Source organism: Vespa mandarinia, chromosome 4 (genome assembly GCF_050613455.1).
Source record: "Vespa mandarinia isolate Hongniang chromosome 4, ASM5061345v1, whole genome shotgun sequence".
NCBI classification, from domain to species: Eukaryota; Metazoa; Arthropoda; class Insecta; order Hymenoptera; family Vespidae; genus Vespa; species Vespa mandarinia.
The window spans coordinates 5422019-5438533 of record NC_140813.1 but is presented as its reverse complement, the minus strand read 5'-3'; the positions used below and the strand labels follow the sequence as shown (position 1 = coordinate 5438533).

The window sequence follows — 16515 nt, the reverse complement described above, 5'->3', positions numbered from 1 at the left end:
GAAATAGTTCTGACATTCGCTGAATGAGTTACTCCGGGAGAGCAATTTATAAACTGGTCTTTATCAGCCAAACGAGAAACAGCCGTTCGTTAATTCATTTGCCGACGAAGTGCCACTTTCCAGGGCACACCGGTGATTTCCATTCTCACAATCAGCGTGGAAATTAGATTCGGCCTGGGTAGACGCAATCATTATAGATAAGGGGCCACACCGAATGGTCTCCTCAAGAATGGTCTTCTTCGACGAATTACAAATTTCAAGATAGATAGAGAAGAAGAGAAAGAGAGCGAGAGAAAGATCTAAACATTTCATTGGAAGAATTCCTGCTATTTGTTAATGTTGCAGATTTAGCAATATTGCGAAACTCTAATATATATATATATATATATGTATATATCAATCTGGAATCTTGAAATCTTATGATTCTTGTAGATCTTCCAGATCTATAGTAACGTACAGATGTTAGTATAAGGAAGTAGACATGTTCGTTCCCATAGAGATTCTCAGAAAGGCTAGATTTTTACTCTTTCTAAGAAAACATATGAAAAAATGGTAACACGGAAGGAACTTTTTATACCTTGCAGTGGTTGCAATTGTGGATGACCGAGTACGGCTGGGCACAGTCGTAGCGCGCCAGGACTTCCTCGAACTCGCAGTGTAATCTGGCGGCGAGCTGGTCGACGAGAAACAGCTTTTCCAAAGCATCGGCGCATTTCCGGCCGCCATTTAGCACGTCCTCGAGCGGGCCTCCCTTACCAGGCGCCAGGGCGTTGACCACCGCGTGTTCGCAGCAATGCCGCAGACGCAACCCACTCATGAACCAATATCGATTCTCCCTTGGGGTTAAAAAACTTCTCGTACTGGCCCGGCCGAAATCGTCCCGACAGATGTCTCTCTTGTGCGACTCCTCGAGATAAAAAAGGCACTGTTCCGGAACCGCCCGCTCGCCATCATCGGGCTTAGCTCGATCGCGCTTCACCTCGTCGCCATCCTTATCGTCATTATCCTCGTAGTTCCTTTTCCTTTCCTTCGCCAGCTCCTTCGCTTCGTTATGAAGATCGTTACCACGATCACCATCTTTCTTCCTTGCCCTCGATTTTTGCTCCATAGCTTTTAGTTTCTTAATAACTTGGACGAAACCAGCTTCGGGCTCGTTTCCTTGCGATTTTAATTTGCATGGACCTGGACAGATCTTTGGAGCTTCTGGTGGACCACAGGTACCCTGAAGATCGGCCGGCGCTGGACCAGCCAGATCGCAGGCCGACAGCCAAGGATTTATCTGGTTCACCTCCCAAGCGTATTCGTTGTAAGGATGCGCGTCAGTGGTCTCAGGGATAGCCTGCTGATCCTGATAAAACTCTTCAATTTCCATTTGTTGAGCCTTCGAGTCTGCCTCCTGACGATAACGATGTTGATCGTTCTCGTCGCTTTGAACGTATTGTTGCACCGCGTTCTTGGACGATAAAGACAACGATGAGCCTCTCGGTGTCGTTTTGCTGCTGTTGCTGTTGTGGTGGTTGTTCCTGTTGTTGCTATTATTTCTATCGCTGTCGTTTCGTTCCCGTATGAGGTTCTCACCCCTGCTGTAGGTATCCACCTTTTGTCCAAAGCCAGCCGGGGAAGGATGTTGGCTCGAACTGTTGCTCGAGCACAACAACGGCCACGTCAGGAGGTACAAGAGAAGGAGCAGTCCGTAATTCCTGCCGCGACGAGGCAGCTGTTGCTGCTGCTGTTGTTGTTGGTGGTGATGGTGATGGTAGTGGTGGCGGTGCTGTTGGTGATGTTGCTGTTGTTGTTGACATTGTTGCTCCTGACGCCGGCGATACGCGATTCTCGAAATACTCTCCTCGAGGGCGATCCTGAGATTCGCGTTAGATTCGTTCGACCAATTTCCTTCTCTCCGACTATGAGTCGATTGTGGAAATCCATCAGGATACTCGTTGTTTCCTTGAGTTTCTCTTTCTTTTCTTCTCTTTCTTTCACGTTCAAAGTCAACGTCGTCGACGATGACTCTTCTTCCTTGTTCTTCGAAGCTATCGCTTCGATTCTCTTCTCGTTGAAGACGATAGCTGGAAGACTTTCTATTCTTGTCAGCGTTTGATAAATGAGCCGATGTACAGTGATTAACGACGGTTGCGTCGTCCGTTCCGATTCCGGTTCCACTATTTTTGATAGTCCACGAGTGACATCGCGTAGCATCGATCTCGATCGTCGACGAGGATTCGACGAATGCGTCCATCGTCGGCCGTCGGCACGACGATATATTCTCCGTTTCGTCCTCGTCATCGTCGTCGTCATTAAAGGCAGTGTTAGCAAGCACATCAAGAGAAGAAGAAGTACCCGTGAGAAAAATCGCACTGTTCGCGAATCCATTTGACGCGGGATAAGAGCGTATCGAGAAACGTTCGACGGTGTAACCACGCAGGAAGATTCGATCGTTGAAAATAGATGATCTTCTACGGCGTCCAGCGAGTCCCCTTTTCTTTCTCGACTGGGAGGTAGGAGCAACAGCCCACCGTCGTCGTTGTGGTCGCGTCGCTGAGAGCCGATCCGCTCGGCGTTCTCCCTGCTCGGCTTCCAAGGTCGGTGTGACCGCGTGATAACGCGCGCGCACCACACTGCGGAAAGGAGGGTGGCGAGAGGCGCGAAAGGCAGTGGCGTTTCTAGCTGCTGGCCCGTCCTCGTGTTCTCCGTGCAGCTGCTGTCTTCGACGTCGACGACGTCGCCGTCGTTGTTGTTGTTGTTGTTGTTGTTGTTGTTGTTGCTGCTGTTGCTGTTGTTGTTGCTGCTGTTGCTGCTGCTGTTGCTGTTGTTGTTGTCGGCGATGATGCTGATGCTGATGCCGATGATGTCGTTGACGTTGCCGCTCGGCGATAACGACGTTGCCACGTCGTTCTTGTTTAGGGGTTGCGATCCGACGAAAGAGAGAACAACAACGATAGACGACGCGAGACTCCTCGTCGTCCTCCTCCTCCGCCTTCTTCTTCTTCCTCTTCCTCTTTCCTCTCGTCGTCGTGGGTGGTCCCGTGAGTCCGGGCGAGTCGAGCCGCATGGACACGAGATCGGGGACTCTAACGTCCCCGTGTTCTCCACGTCGTTCTCGTCGTTGCTGAGACTCCCCGATGATGCTTCCGAAGGAGTCCTCCTTCCTTTCCTCCGTCCACCGATCGAAACGAGGATCGGCGAGGAAGCGAGAACGTACGTGAGGCGATAACGTAGGCGATAATGATACAAACGATGATAAGAGGAAGGAGTCGTGGCGAACTCGCGCGGACAATCCGTGCTGGGGTCGCGTGTTCCTTGCTGCAGGGGGCCCCGCATCGCTGCCACCAAGGCCTAAGCCCGCTTCTTCTCCCGCGGCTAAGCTGCGTCCTTCCGCTGCCGCCGAGCTCGCCACCGACCTCGCCACCGGCCTCGCCACCGAAAGTAAACGAGCTAAGCGTATTACTCGTATTCTTTCTACTCCTACTCCTGGTCCAATTTCTTCTTCTCTCTCCTTCCTTTTGGTCAACGGTGCTCTCAGCCCCGCTCGAAAGTATCCCGGTGCCGTTAGCCAGCTTCGAGGACTTGTTCGAACGGTCCGGGTTAGCGGGGCCCTTAGAAGTTCCCCTGGGCCAACAACCGCGAGTCTCTTCGTCCGTAAATAGGGACGACGATAGCTGCGGGAGAAACGGCACTGCCGAGTACCACCACCAACACGGTAACGATCGAGCTCGTGGTAATCGCGACTGCCGCGGCAGCCACCGTTGTAACGACAACGAGGACTGATTCGGGTAAGGCTGATAAAGGCGGGAAGAAGGCAGGATGATCGTGGATAATGCGTCGTCGTTCGTCGATGGTAACTTTCGTCTCTTCCTTCTGACACGCCACTTGGCCGAACACCGAGACCACCGTCCTGGAAGCACCACCTTTCTCGTCTTCTTTCTTCTCCACTTCCTTCTCCTCCGACTTCTCGTCCTTCTTCTTCTCTTCCTTTTCTCCCTGTAGCTTGTCGTTCGCGTGAACGTGCCACCGGGTCGAGCGAGTCTCTTCGTACGAACGTCGAGCGTAGGGGAACGTCGAATAACGACGACTCTGACGACAGGAGTTCTCGAGCGGCGAAAGCGCACGAACGCCGTCCTCGTAGTCCCCCTGCCGAGGCTCGCGAGCTCCCGATACGGGACACCGAGGTTCATGCTGCATCCTGCACGCGAGGCTATGCGCCCTCCTCCTCCCCCTCTTACTCCTCCACCTCTTCCACCGCCGCCACCACCACCAACACCTCCTCTTCCACTCCGCTACGACTACTCGCACGTTTCTGTCCTCCTCCTCCTCCCGCCCCTCTTCCTCCTCCTCCTTCTCCTCTTCGTCTTCTTCGTCCTCGTCGTCAACGATGATCACGGCCGGTGCCGGCACGATTGCGAGCACCACCACCACCACCGTGACGAACTTAACGACGAACTCAACTCTTGAGACTTCATGGACACACCCCCGTGCGAAAACTACCTCCTCGGCTTCTTATTCTTTTTCTTCTTTTTCGTTCTCTTCGATCTTCTTACACACCTTTGACTATTATCTTCTTATTCCGTTTGATTTTTCCTTGACCACAGCTATTACACTTATCTAGACCACCTAATATCTTTTTACCCAACACATAAATACGGTCTCCTTTACAGCTGCGATAGCGAAAAAAGAAATATTCATTGAAAAGTAGGCGCGTGTCGCGTCTTCCTTTTAGATTGAAAAGAAAAAGAGAGAATGATAGAAAGGGAAAAAAGGGGGTGGGGAGGAAGAGAGATGGAAAGGAAAAAAAAGAAAGTGAGGTTAGGGTGCACTTCACTTGCACTCGCGCTATACTACACCCGGATCGTGATGGCACGCACGAAGATGCGCGCGGGCGCGCGCGCACGCCTCTTTTCCACTCTGTGAGCAGCCCTTAAAGAGCTCGATTTTTGCAGGAAAACGAACTTTCGACTGTATCGTCGAGCAGGGATCATGAATATATTTTTTGATCACGGGAGTGTATAACACGCTAATAGCTTTCTCTTCCTGAGAGTGATTACGCGACAAAACACGCGGCTGTCGAATCGGCTGTCACGAGGAACGGACGGAGAGACGGTCCCTGCTCGATCGTTCCTCCTTAACTCCTCCGCTTCTCCGCGCACCCAGAATGGGAACGGTCGTTCCAGGAACTAGAACCCCTCGCAGCCTCGTTCGTCCTACTTTTCTCTCTCTATCTTGCTCGCTCGTTCGGTTGCTTCCTCGCTTGCTCACTCGTACATACTCTCACGTACGAGATCCTATATTTATTTCTTTCGTTTTGTCTGATCCATATAACGGTTTAACCACTTGCTTAACCAAACGGATTGTTAAAAAGCGTCTCGTCCAAATTCGACGAGTCGATGAACGCGAGATCGTCGACGACGCCGTCGTCGACATTGACGACGACGACGGCGACGGTGTCGGCGATGCTGGGCCGACCGATTTTTGGTACGACGTTAAAGGGATACGACAACAAAGAAATCTCGTACACGTTTTGTTGTGTTCAGATAGAGGACCACGGCGTCGGTGACGTAGGAAGCAGGTGGAAGAAACTGGCCAAAGGGGTTGGTCGATGCGCTGGAGGAGGGAGAAAGGAGAAAAGGAGGGTGCGTCCGCGACGTTTAAGAGGAGCCACGGCGAATCCACTTTTCGCACTTCAACCAGAGTGTATGTGAATGTGTGTGTGTGTGTGTGTGTGTGTGTATGTATGTAAGTGTGTAAGAGAGAGAGAGAGAAAGTAAGAGAACGAGTGAAAGCCAGATGAAGTCGAGCTTATCTTCTCATTATTCTTTATTATTCTGTTCGCGAACATGAACCATACTTATCATTCTTCCGATTCAAACAGTTTATATAAAAGGGACAATTTATCGAAGAATTGCTTTTGGATTACGACTGACATACACGAGAGGAGAGTGAGAGGCACAAGGAGAATTATCGCAGCACGAGACAATCTATCTCACGCGCGTGTATCCCTGCACATGAATCTACATACAGCAGACAGAGATACACGCACGCACATACGCACGCACGTACGCACGTACGTACGTATGTACGCTAAATAAACGTTAAATTACGTTTGTATAATTTTTATGTACGTATTATATACAGACGCGCGTATATACATTTATCATATATACGTATGTATGTATAATATGTACACAACAAAGAGAGAGACAACACCAACAAAAGAGAGAGAGAGATGATTCCGAGCGCGTGACACACGAGAAACACCGAGCCCGTAGCCGCAGCAGGCACTGCGCGCGTATCAGCTAACGAGCGTATCCGACGAGTCCCGAGTTGGAGAGACGTCGAAAACTTCGGAACACCTTCGTTCTCTCGCGGACCGTCTCTCTGTCTCCCGCACGCGCACATGCGCTTATCTCTTTCTCCCTCTCTCTCTCTCTGTCTCTCTCTCTTTGTCTACCCTTCCTTCCCTCGATCCCCTTCTACTTCTCCCTCTCATACAAGCAGCCCCGCATTCTCCCTTCCTCGATATCTCTTTTCAACGTTACGTTCGTGAGAGCTATAATCTCAGGCGGATCGTTTATACGAAGGGAGCGGTGCTACATCTCTCTTTCTCTTTCTAACGCGCGCGCACCCACGTTTTCTCCGCAATTGCCGTAAGTGCGCGCGCGCGAGCAGACGATCGTAGGGCGGATTCTTTTCCCTCGTTCGGCAGGAACACGCCGGCCAGCAGGAGCTGTGCGCCCGCGCTCTCGCTCGAAAACGATAGACTCGATCGTATTCTCCTCCTCCACAACTTCTCCTCTTTCTCCTCCGTCTTCTCCTCTCTTTTCTTCTCAAGACGGACGTATTCGCGTCGCTGCGAAGCGACCGAATTATAAGCGACGTCGACATGCATCCGATTATTCTACCTAAGCGAACGAGCGTTCTGCGCATGCGTTCCACAGCTCAAGTGGCGCCACCATTGTACCGCGTCCGCCATCTTGTTCTTTCTCCTTCCCCGGGCATCTCCTTTGGCATTGCATGTCGTCCCTCGACACTTTTCAACCCCACCCTACCAAAACCCTTCAACGACCCCCTCTGCCATCCTTGCGGGAGCCTCTTTGCCAATCCTCTTCTTCTTCTTCTCTCTCTCTCTGTCTCTTTCTCTCGCTTTTTCTCTGTCTACATCATCAACCAACCCCAGCTCTCCTCGAACCACGAGAAAGCCGAGAAAAACCGTCCGAGTAAAATCCTCGATTCGAAGCGTGGCTGGCTCTTATGGATTCCTTCCTGCTCCTTTCCACATTTAGGCGCTTTCTGAACAGGTCGAATACATCGTCATAACAGTAGTCTCCTCGACAGCACACACATCTTAGTTCCTACTACTTACACGATCAATGAACGAGGTCGAAAGGCGGAGAATGAGCAAATTAATTTTCCCGACATTTTTATGCCACGATTAACTTTACGCCTTTGCACAAATACTTCATAACTTCGTGTATTTATACATGCTTATTGCGAGCACCCTTATAATATATTTTCGAACATTACTGCAGTAAATAACTTCTTAATATATCTAAATAAAGACACGAAATATAATAAAACGCGATGTAGATTTTAAGATACGGAATATTAGATATATTTACTGTATCTAAATAGATTAAAGTAATGTAATTTCGTCTTGTTGGATTCGTCCTTTTCCGCCATCTTCTTGGAGTTGATATTTTCTTCGATACTGTGTCATGTTTTGAATCTGTTATAGGAATAATAAATTTATGCGAATCTTATTATTTCGATCAAATAAAGTCCTTCGATCTAAAGCACCTTCGATTATTGATATATATTGTATGCTATCAACCTATAGCACAACTATTCAAAGAGGTCATCCAAAGAGCGATTGAAGACTCGTTCCGATCACGCGCCACAGGGCCGTATCTATTTTCTCTGGTAGCCATTTTTTAGGATAACAAAAAAAAAATTTTTTTTTCAATTCGTTTTTAATAAAAATTAAAAATTTTTCTTAATACGCTCTTAATGTTAACATTTTCATTCGATATATCATCCAAATCTGTCATTTCGTTTTATTTTATATTAAAAAATTGAAATAAAAAAAAACGTGAATACTGGAACGTAGCACCATCTAACGCTTATGTTTCGTTACATTTTATACGCGCGCGCGAATATACAAAGCACAAACAAGGAGAGCATTACATTTCAGACATGTTCATACTCCATCACGGTCAAGCGTTGCGCATGATCATAATGAAAGGAAATTTTCGCAAATCGATAATTCATCACCAGCTGTAGCAGTATCAACGAATTAGTTAGGCGGTCGTATCGTTTATTTACCTGTCATCGATACATAAAAATTCATTAATTGTTTTCGACAGATTCGTTACTTTCCTCTTCATTTGATCAAATCGATTGATACTTTCCACATGACGTATCCTTCTTTCTCCGTTGAATATTCCATAGGTTATGATGAGTTTTTTTTTTTTCAGCAATTCTTCTTGTAATCCACAATTTTCATCGCAAATAAATCATATATCAAATCGGTCGGACCTACATATCTATGTCGTGATATTAAAGTAAAAGTCATGGTCGAAAAAAAACATGAAAAATGGTGCATGTCATAGAGAAAAATGGACAATACGTGATTTACTTTCAATCGATGTATAACATAGAACATAATCGTGTCTTTTATATACATAGATTAGGACAATGTTTATACTTGTCTCTCATCAAACAACGGTAAAGATTTAAATCTGACAGTAAGAGGGTCGAATTGACGATGTCAGGGTTGACAAAATGTCCCCAATTTTTCTTTTCTTGCCCGTTTACTAAACCAAAGGAGTGTGGAGTTAAGAAAGAAATCGAGGTTGCTGCGATAGCGGAAGATTGGATAGCTAGGACTCCAGTCGCTGGAGTACTTCGAGCCATCTTTTTCGTCGACTTCCGGATTCCCTCATGGCTCTTCTTTTTAATCGAACTTCGAACGGTATTGTGCCATCACGTGCAGCCACTCGCCTACCTAATCTCTTCCCCTCTTCCATCATCTCTCCCACTCCTCTTCCTTCTTTACGCTAACTATTTTTTGTCTCTCTTCCTCTCTCGTTTATTCTACCTTCCCTTACGTTTATTTCTTTTAACGAGACGTGTTACTTCGATCGTCCAAATATATTTAAATGATGGATAAATTTAGTTTCAATCAATGGATTTTCCTCTCCAACTGTCGAGCCTAAAATTCTTTCATGAATCTCGACAATTTCTTTCCAATATTTTATACGATTAAAATCTATTATATATATATATATCAAAAATTTAAATTAATTACAAATCTAAGCGGATACAATTTAAACTGATATTTTTTAAATGCATCACACAATGTGAACTATACGCATTTTTCCGTTCTCTTTGATTTTACATGTAGAATACATTTACTTAAGAATCTTATGCGATAACATAAGAAATATAAATACAATTTATTTTTATTTGGACGATACATCTAATATCAAACAATGAAATGAAATTACAAATGCGTGTATTGATGTGTATGTATATATATATATATATATGTATATGTCGTTTTTTACTATACAAGTATATATATGCAAATTGGAGCATTTAAATTTTTACAAATATCTTCAAAATAATTGATATCTACCAATATTAAAATTACTAATTTTATATATATATTTATATAAAAAGAACTTAAAAAAATGTTACAAGTATTTTTATTGAATGAATTGCTTCTTCAAAATCATTCGAACTTTCACAGTCGATATTATATTATTAATTATTTTTGAAATATTAAATTGTAACAGTCTAATCATGTTAATTTCAATAATAACAAATACACATAAAAATTAAATTTTTTTTGATAGCATGTAATAAAATCTCCTATATAATTATTTACATGGCTTTTTACAATTTTTTTCCTCTCCCATTCGTACTAAAAGATCCGTTGTAATATTTTAATAAACTCAACTAACAACTGACACATTTCGCCTGACAATTTATGAAAATTTTTTCTTCCTCCTATAACGCATAATAAAATATATAATATCAATTGCAATGATCAACAATAATCATTTCCGTATTTGAGATTTAATCTAATTCTTATATTAGAGATTATATAATTTTAAAAAATAATAGCAATATATTGGTAAACAAATTACGTTTAAGAAATTTATGATTATGTACATTTCAAAGCATATTACCATCATTCATTATTTTTTTATATATATATATATTGAAATGTTTTAAATGATGTATGATTTAATAATGGATAATCTCTTAAAAAAAAAAAACATCAAAGAGAAACTTATTCCGATTGAATTAATTAATTTTTTATATACGATACGCAATTTCCTTTTTTTATATATAATCAACCAACGTCGTTATAAAACAAAATCTTTCGCGATTATTATAATTGTTATACTTTGTACCGTTTATAACATTTTATATTATAGAACTTATATACTATATACTTGCATATGTTTATCTTTAGAAGTTTATATACGAGTAACTATATTATACGTCCTGCATGAAAAAAGGAATTATCATATTTTTTTGGTCTTTAAATTTTTACATTTAAACAGGTAATATTTACAAATTTGTAATATATAGATTTTATCGTCAGTTGCATTCGTCATTTTACAATATCACCAGTGATCGTCGAACAATGTTAGATAAATGATTGTATATGTTTATATATATATATATACATATACATATATATATATATATATATATATATATATACATATATACATATATATATATGTATATATGTATATATTTGTACATTGAAGACGTTCTGGTTTTTTTTTTATAACTATACAAAAAGATAACACACATTTCTGCAAAATCTGATACTATTCCGTCTAAACTGTTTAGACTCTGCAATATTCCTGAGGGGGCATACTATTTTTTTTAATAAAAATTATAGAAAAGAGACATGTAATTTTTGCTCATATACTATTGATTCGTTATCGAACTAATACAAGTTCCATCTATCTTTCGATTGAAAAAAAGCAAATAAAAATTACTTTTTTCTGTTTAATCACGATTTAGTATATTATTCTACGATTATGAGCATATTATATGTACTTATATAAAAAAAAAAAAAAAATACAAATTCTTTATGCATATTAAAATATGTAAAAAATATAAGTACATAGAGTATATTATATTATATGGTATAATACTATATTAATATATTTTATTATAAGATAAAAAAAAATTATTAATTATATTTTTGTTACATTATCAATCCAAAGAAAGATGTACTTTAATCTTTAGTTCTTTAACTTGTATATACACATGTATGATGTTTATTTTATTTAATTATAAAAAAGAATTTTAAGAAATATTTTGCCCACTTTAGATTGTTTCAATGGAATTTTTTGATGTATACATATATATATGATAACTTCTATAAAAATGATTTTTAGAAATACTAAGTATACACTATTCTAATATATACGTTAATTTATTCTTTTTTGTCCATTTCCGTAGTCGTAATAATGCAATGAATAAAAGTATTCAAAGATCTCTTAAAACCAACTAATGTATAAAGCAAGAAAAGTAATGCTCTTTTGTTTATCCTTCTGCAAGTAAAGTAAAATGGAAAGTTTAATTAAAATCATTATGGATATGTATGTTTAAATAGATCTAAACAATTATAAAGTAATAGGTACTATACAAGACGATATTCCCATATTTCCTAATCAGTGCAAAGCATAACATTAACAGGATATATCATATTCGGTTTATATCACATTTTCAGTATTACTACATATATCCAATACTAATATTTTAACTGATAATAATTAATTAATTAATGATACTCTGTGAAATCAATAATCCTTCCAATTAAACTAAATGTCACGTGATGATTTCTACAACATAATTAAAAAATCCTAATAATATGTTTGATTTTATATATAATAAGTTATAAGTTATAACAAGATAGATATATATCAATGTAAGCAAAAATATATCAGTATAAGCAATTTGTGTATCACCTCTTATAACAGAATACAGAAAAAATCTGCAGAAAAATATATTTGATGTTACAGACCCTTGAGGTAAAATAACATGTCAAAAAATATCTTTAGCAAATTATTATTTTCCATATCCTGTAGCAAACTTGCTAATATTTCATGTCAGTAATTTTTAAGATGACCAAAGATAGTGGATCTAATTTTTCAATTAATTATTATTATGCTGCAACGTCATTTCTTTCAGAATCAATAGAAGTTGTACTTGCACTTCTATTGTCTGCAGCTATGGCAAGGTGATCAGGATTTAAAGTTGTTGAATTCACTAAAATCCTTGTTTGTCGGATTGGTGTGATTTGTACAACAGGAACAGGAAATTCTTGTGTTTCTGTGTATAAGTTAACCGTATGTGGTTTCGTACTGCTTACAGATCGTTCTAAATCTTGCAACTCGCCTATATTAGGAAAACTTTCATAGGTAATTTTTGTTCACAAATAAAAAAAATATGTAATACATAAATATATATTACATATACATTACCATTAATGCTATGTGAGTCAGAAACCATGAAAACTATTCCACCAGAAGGCTCCCCAGTACTTATACTACCATCATCATCAGATGTTGTTGAAAATGGCTCAGAATCTGAGCCACTACTAGAATTATTCATATCCTGCCTATTTTGCGTTCTCCTAGATCTATTAAAAGGATTTTCTCTTTGACGTATGAAAGTTCCCCCTTGAGTACCTAAACAATTATTTTTATAATTATTTGTAAAAAGATTATGTACAAATAATTAGCTTTTTTTTTTACCTTGATAGCCATCTCGTATCAAAGGAGTTGAGTCATCAGCATCTGAATCACTTTCATCTGTAATAACTTGTTCGTCTGCTGCAAAAACCTTTCGTTTACAGACTGGACATACTCTACGATTTTTTGTCAACCAAGGATCAATACATTTGCTATGGTAAGCTAAAATATATAGACATATATATATACAAAATTATCATCATTTTATGTATATGTTTTTATCACATATCTATTATTAGATATATATTATATTATATTGCCAAAAATAGTCTACCATGGGCACAAGGCAACACTCTTAATTTTTCTCCTTCCATATAATCATCTAGACAAATAGCACATGTTTCATAAGGATCACCTTTTGTATATTTATGAGTTGGCATTTTTTTTAAACTTGAATATGGTAATCTATGTCTACGTTGCCTTCTTCTGTCCTTAATACATCTGACAATCTACAAAAATAACAGAAGATTCGAGATATAATTGTTATACCATATATCTTAATATGTTCTTTGGACTCACCATAAAAATAACCATGACTAAAAAACATATTCCGACAACAATTGCAAATGGCAAAAGCAAATGTGTATTAATATTAAATGGTAGATCGTCATTAATCAATACAAAATATAATTGATCATACAAATAATTTTTTTTTATAATTAATCCTGTTCGTTCACTAACAAAAACAGATGGTATTTTTATTCCTAATGGATTTTCGGCTGACATTGGTTCTACAACATGATATGATAACAACTTATATATATTTTTCAGACATAAAATTTGTAATGGTAATAGACAAAAAATACAATCTACTATATACAATAAATAAGATAAAAATTATGTACCTAACTCATCGCTGTTCACATTATGTATAATGGCAGCATCATAACCAGCCTTTTGTGCCATTCGCACTTTAATTTCAAACTTACACTCATACCGAGCAATTAAAGCTATCCAACTCCCTTCATAACTTGTATCATTTGGAGGGCCACTTATTTCATGACAAGCATTAGGAGGATCAGCATAAACAACCATGCCCTAAAAGAATAATAATTTCTAAATTAATAATATAATATATTATAGTATATATATATATATATATATATATATATATATATATTGAAAGTATTTAAATATATAAACCTTAATCCCTTCAGATGGTATAAAGCCACCAAATCTTGCTGGCATATCTCTAAATTCATCATCTACCTGATATCTGGTACCTGCTGAGAATACTAAAATGTCTGCACCACAATATGCGACACAAAGTAGTAATAGTAAAAGCCATAATTGAACTTGGTGGCTTACACAGCACTGCTGCATTTTTGAGATTATTAAATGGGCATCCACTTGTTTACATATAAAATTTAATAAACTGATCGATATTCCCTTAGTTGATTCATTATAACAGATTCAAATTTATTTTGCAACCATTTGCAAAATTTTATCCATTGGAAAAGTCTAATATTATCTCTCTATAAAAATAAAAGTAAACATATAATAAGTACAAACAGGATATTAAAATAATTGGAGGTCTACATAAATACATACATATATATAAATATACATATATATATAAATATATATATATATATATATATACACATACATACACATAAGAATCGTGTTGATATAAATATATGTTGATTTCCTTATCATCAATCTCAAAAGATCTTAATCTTCAATGTTTTATAACTCGCGATAATTACAATTTGATTTAATAATTAAATCTTTATATCGATATTTAAATATAAAAGGAAGTATCCCAACGTATTGTGTATCGACTTGTAATACGTTTAAAATTTCTTATAAATGTACATAACCTTCAAAGCGTTCAGACACACCTATTATTATATGACATCATTATCAATTTTAAATCATTCTACCGCACAATATATTTTCTTTAATAATCACGAAATCATCGAAATTAAGTTTAAACGATATTATTCGATATCGTTTAAATTCTGTATAACCAATGAAAAAAGCCAATATTCGTATCTGCTACAAAGCTTTCTTTTTTGTTCTTCTTCGATGACCGTTCAATGTGTTCATTGATAAATTTCCCATAGATAGATAAAAGCGAAACGCATATAGAATAAAAATACAAAAATTAATCTCTATCTAAATCTTACAACCACGTTCGTCGCATGACTGCTTTACAGATTTTCAAATATATCAATTCTATTGAGTATGATGAAGTTGCCTATTGTTCATACATACGTACATATAGAATTAAAGATAAGAGAGAATAGAAAGAGAATAGAAAGAGAATAGATAGATAGACAGATAAATAGATAAACAGATAGATAGATAGATAGACGGAGAGAGAGAGAGAGAGAGAGAGAGAGAGAGAGAGAAAGGGAGAGAGAGAGAGAGAAAGAGAGTTAAATGGATAAATATCAATCAAAAATACTCAAAGATCTTTAACAATAATTAAATACATTTACAAATACGTACTAATAAATTCTCTTTCGTCTCTTTCATCCGGAAGAACAGACGACACAGGAAGACCGTACAACGGATATTATTTGACCACTTGAAAAATATTATAACGTAAACGTGTTTGAGTGAGTATACGCACGTAATATCCTTTTATACAATGAAAAAGTATGTGCAATTTAAGTGTACGTTGTGTCACTACAAGGAAGATGTCATTTGCGTCTTTGCGTGGTTCATTAAAATTTGAGGTTACAGAAAGCGAACGACGTAACGTCACACTGCGCGCTGCTTGTCAATTACGGGCAATGCCTTGAAAAAGAGTGAGAGAGATAGAGAGAGATAGAGAGAGAGAGAAAGAGAGCGAACAAGCAAACGATGGAGTGAACAAGAGAGAGAGAGAGAGAGAGAGAAAGAAAAGAAAAAACGTTATTCTTTTCTTTCTCACATTTCTTTTTTCTTCCTTTCTCTTTTATTTAAGATTATTTAAATTTTCTGTAAACACGATAACGTTCTCAAGCAAGCTTCTTCTTCTTCTTGTCTTTTTTATTTTTCTTCTTCTGTTGACTATGTCAATTAAAATTACGATTCTAAATTACTGCGTATTCGTATTACGTGACATGTTAGAGAAATCAGAAAGAACGAAGTTCGTCGTCTAATAATCGATCCTTCCAAAAATTAAATACATACACAGATTAATTACGATTCTTTCTTCTATACCGATAATTATATCATATTTAAAGATTAAATAGAATAAAAATGCAATGAAAATTCTTATTAAATTTATCTGTCTCTCTGACTGCGATTTTATTTCTCACATCATATATGTAAATACAATACATACATTTTCTAATGAAAACAGTTGCGTCGTTCCAGAGAGACACAGTAAACGTGAGTGAGAATTATTGGCGCTGTGTTTTTATTTTCTTTGATGTTATCACACGTTTTAAATAAAAAAAAAAAAAATGTTTGGCCAAATAGATAATTGTTAATGTCGAATAACGTTTAGGTAAAGACATGCGTAAATAGTGCTAATGTAAGTTAAATTATAGATATATCAAAGAGAAAAAAGAAAGAAAATAAAAGCTAATTTGTATTTTTACATGAATTTAAATGTAATGAAATGAAAGCAATAAAACTTGTTAAAGATATATTCAATAATTTTTCTACTGAAAATTGTTTGATAAGATTTTATATATATATATATATATATATATATATATATATATATATATATACACAAACGCACACACAGTGTTTTGAAGGTTACAATACATTTTTTTATAAACACCCAAAA

The 16515-nt window shown here is 38.1% G+C and overlaps 3 protein-coding genes across 7 annotated transcripts in view; all 3 read right to left on the bottom strand.

The window, feature by feature from the left end:
* Positions 1-3052, bottom strand: part of Mid1 (calcium-permeable channel component Mid1) — a 41592-nt gene extending 38540 nt beyond the window's left edge. The window contains 1 exon segment of the mRNA XM_035876080.2: positions 578-3052. Within this exon segment, the coding sequence (XP_035731973.2) occupies positions 578-3052 (2475 nt within the window).
* On the bottom strand, positions 2948-4188 carry LOC146873055 (uncharacterized). The gene has a single exon (XM_085656506.1). The coding sequence runs from the start codon at positions 4173-4175 to the stop codon at positions 3072-3074; it is 1104 nt and encodes a 367-aa protein (XP_085512632.1). The 5' UTR covers positions 4176-4188; the 3' UTR covers positions 2948-3071.
* A 5645-nt stretch (positions 4189-9833) lies between these two features.
* On the bottom strand, positions 9834-16172 carry LOC118445840 (E3 ubiquitin-protein ligase RNF13). 5 transcript variants are annotated; one of them, XR_004839423.2, is made up of 9 exons: positions 15240-15902; positions 13926-14257; positions 13628-13820; positions 13302-13513; positions 13057-13231; positions 12786-12944; positions 12513-12719; positions 11997-12426; positions 9834-11870 (listed from the first exon to the last, which is right to left on the bottom strand). XR_004839423.2 is itself a non-coding variant. In XM_035875804.2 (9 exons), the coding sequence occupies exons 3-9, from the start codon at positions 14103-14105 to the stop codon at positions 12194-12196; spliced, it is 1359 nt and encodes a 452-aa protein (XP_035731697.1). In that variant the 5' UTR covers positions 14106-14257; positions 15240-15530; positions 16063-16164; the 3' UTR covers positions 9834-12193. The 5 variants fall into 5 exon arrangements, 4 of the variants coding, with proteins under 4 accessions (XP_035731697.1, XP_085512607.1, XP_035731699.1 ...); XM_035875804.2 differs by adding an exon at positions 16063-16164 and having other exon boundaries at positions 9834-12426; positions 15240-15530; XM_085656481.1 differs by adding an exon at positions 14396-14626 and having other exon boundaries at positions 9834-12426.
* Between the last annotated feature and the right edge of the window lie 343 nt (positions 16173-16515).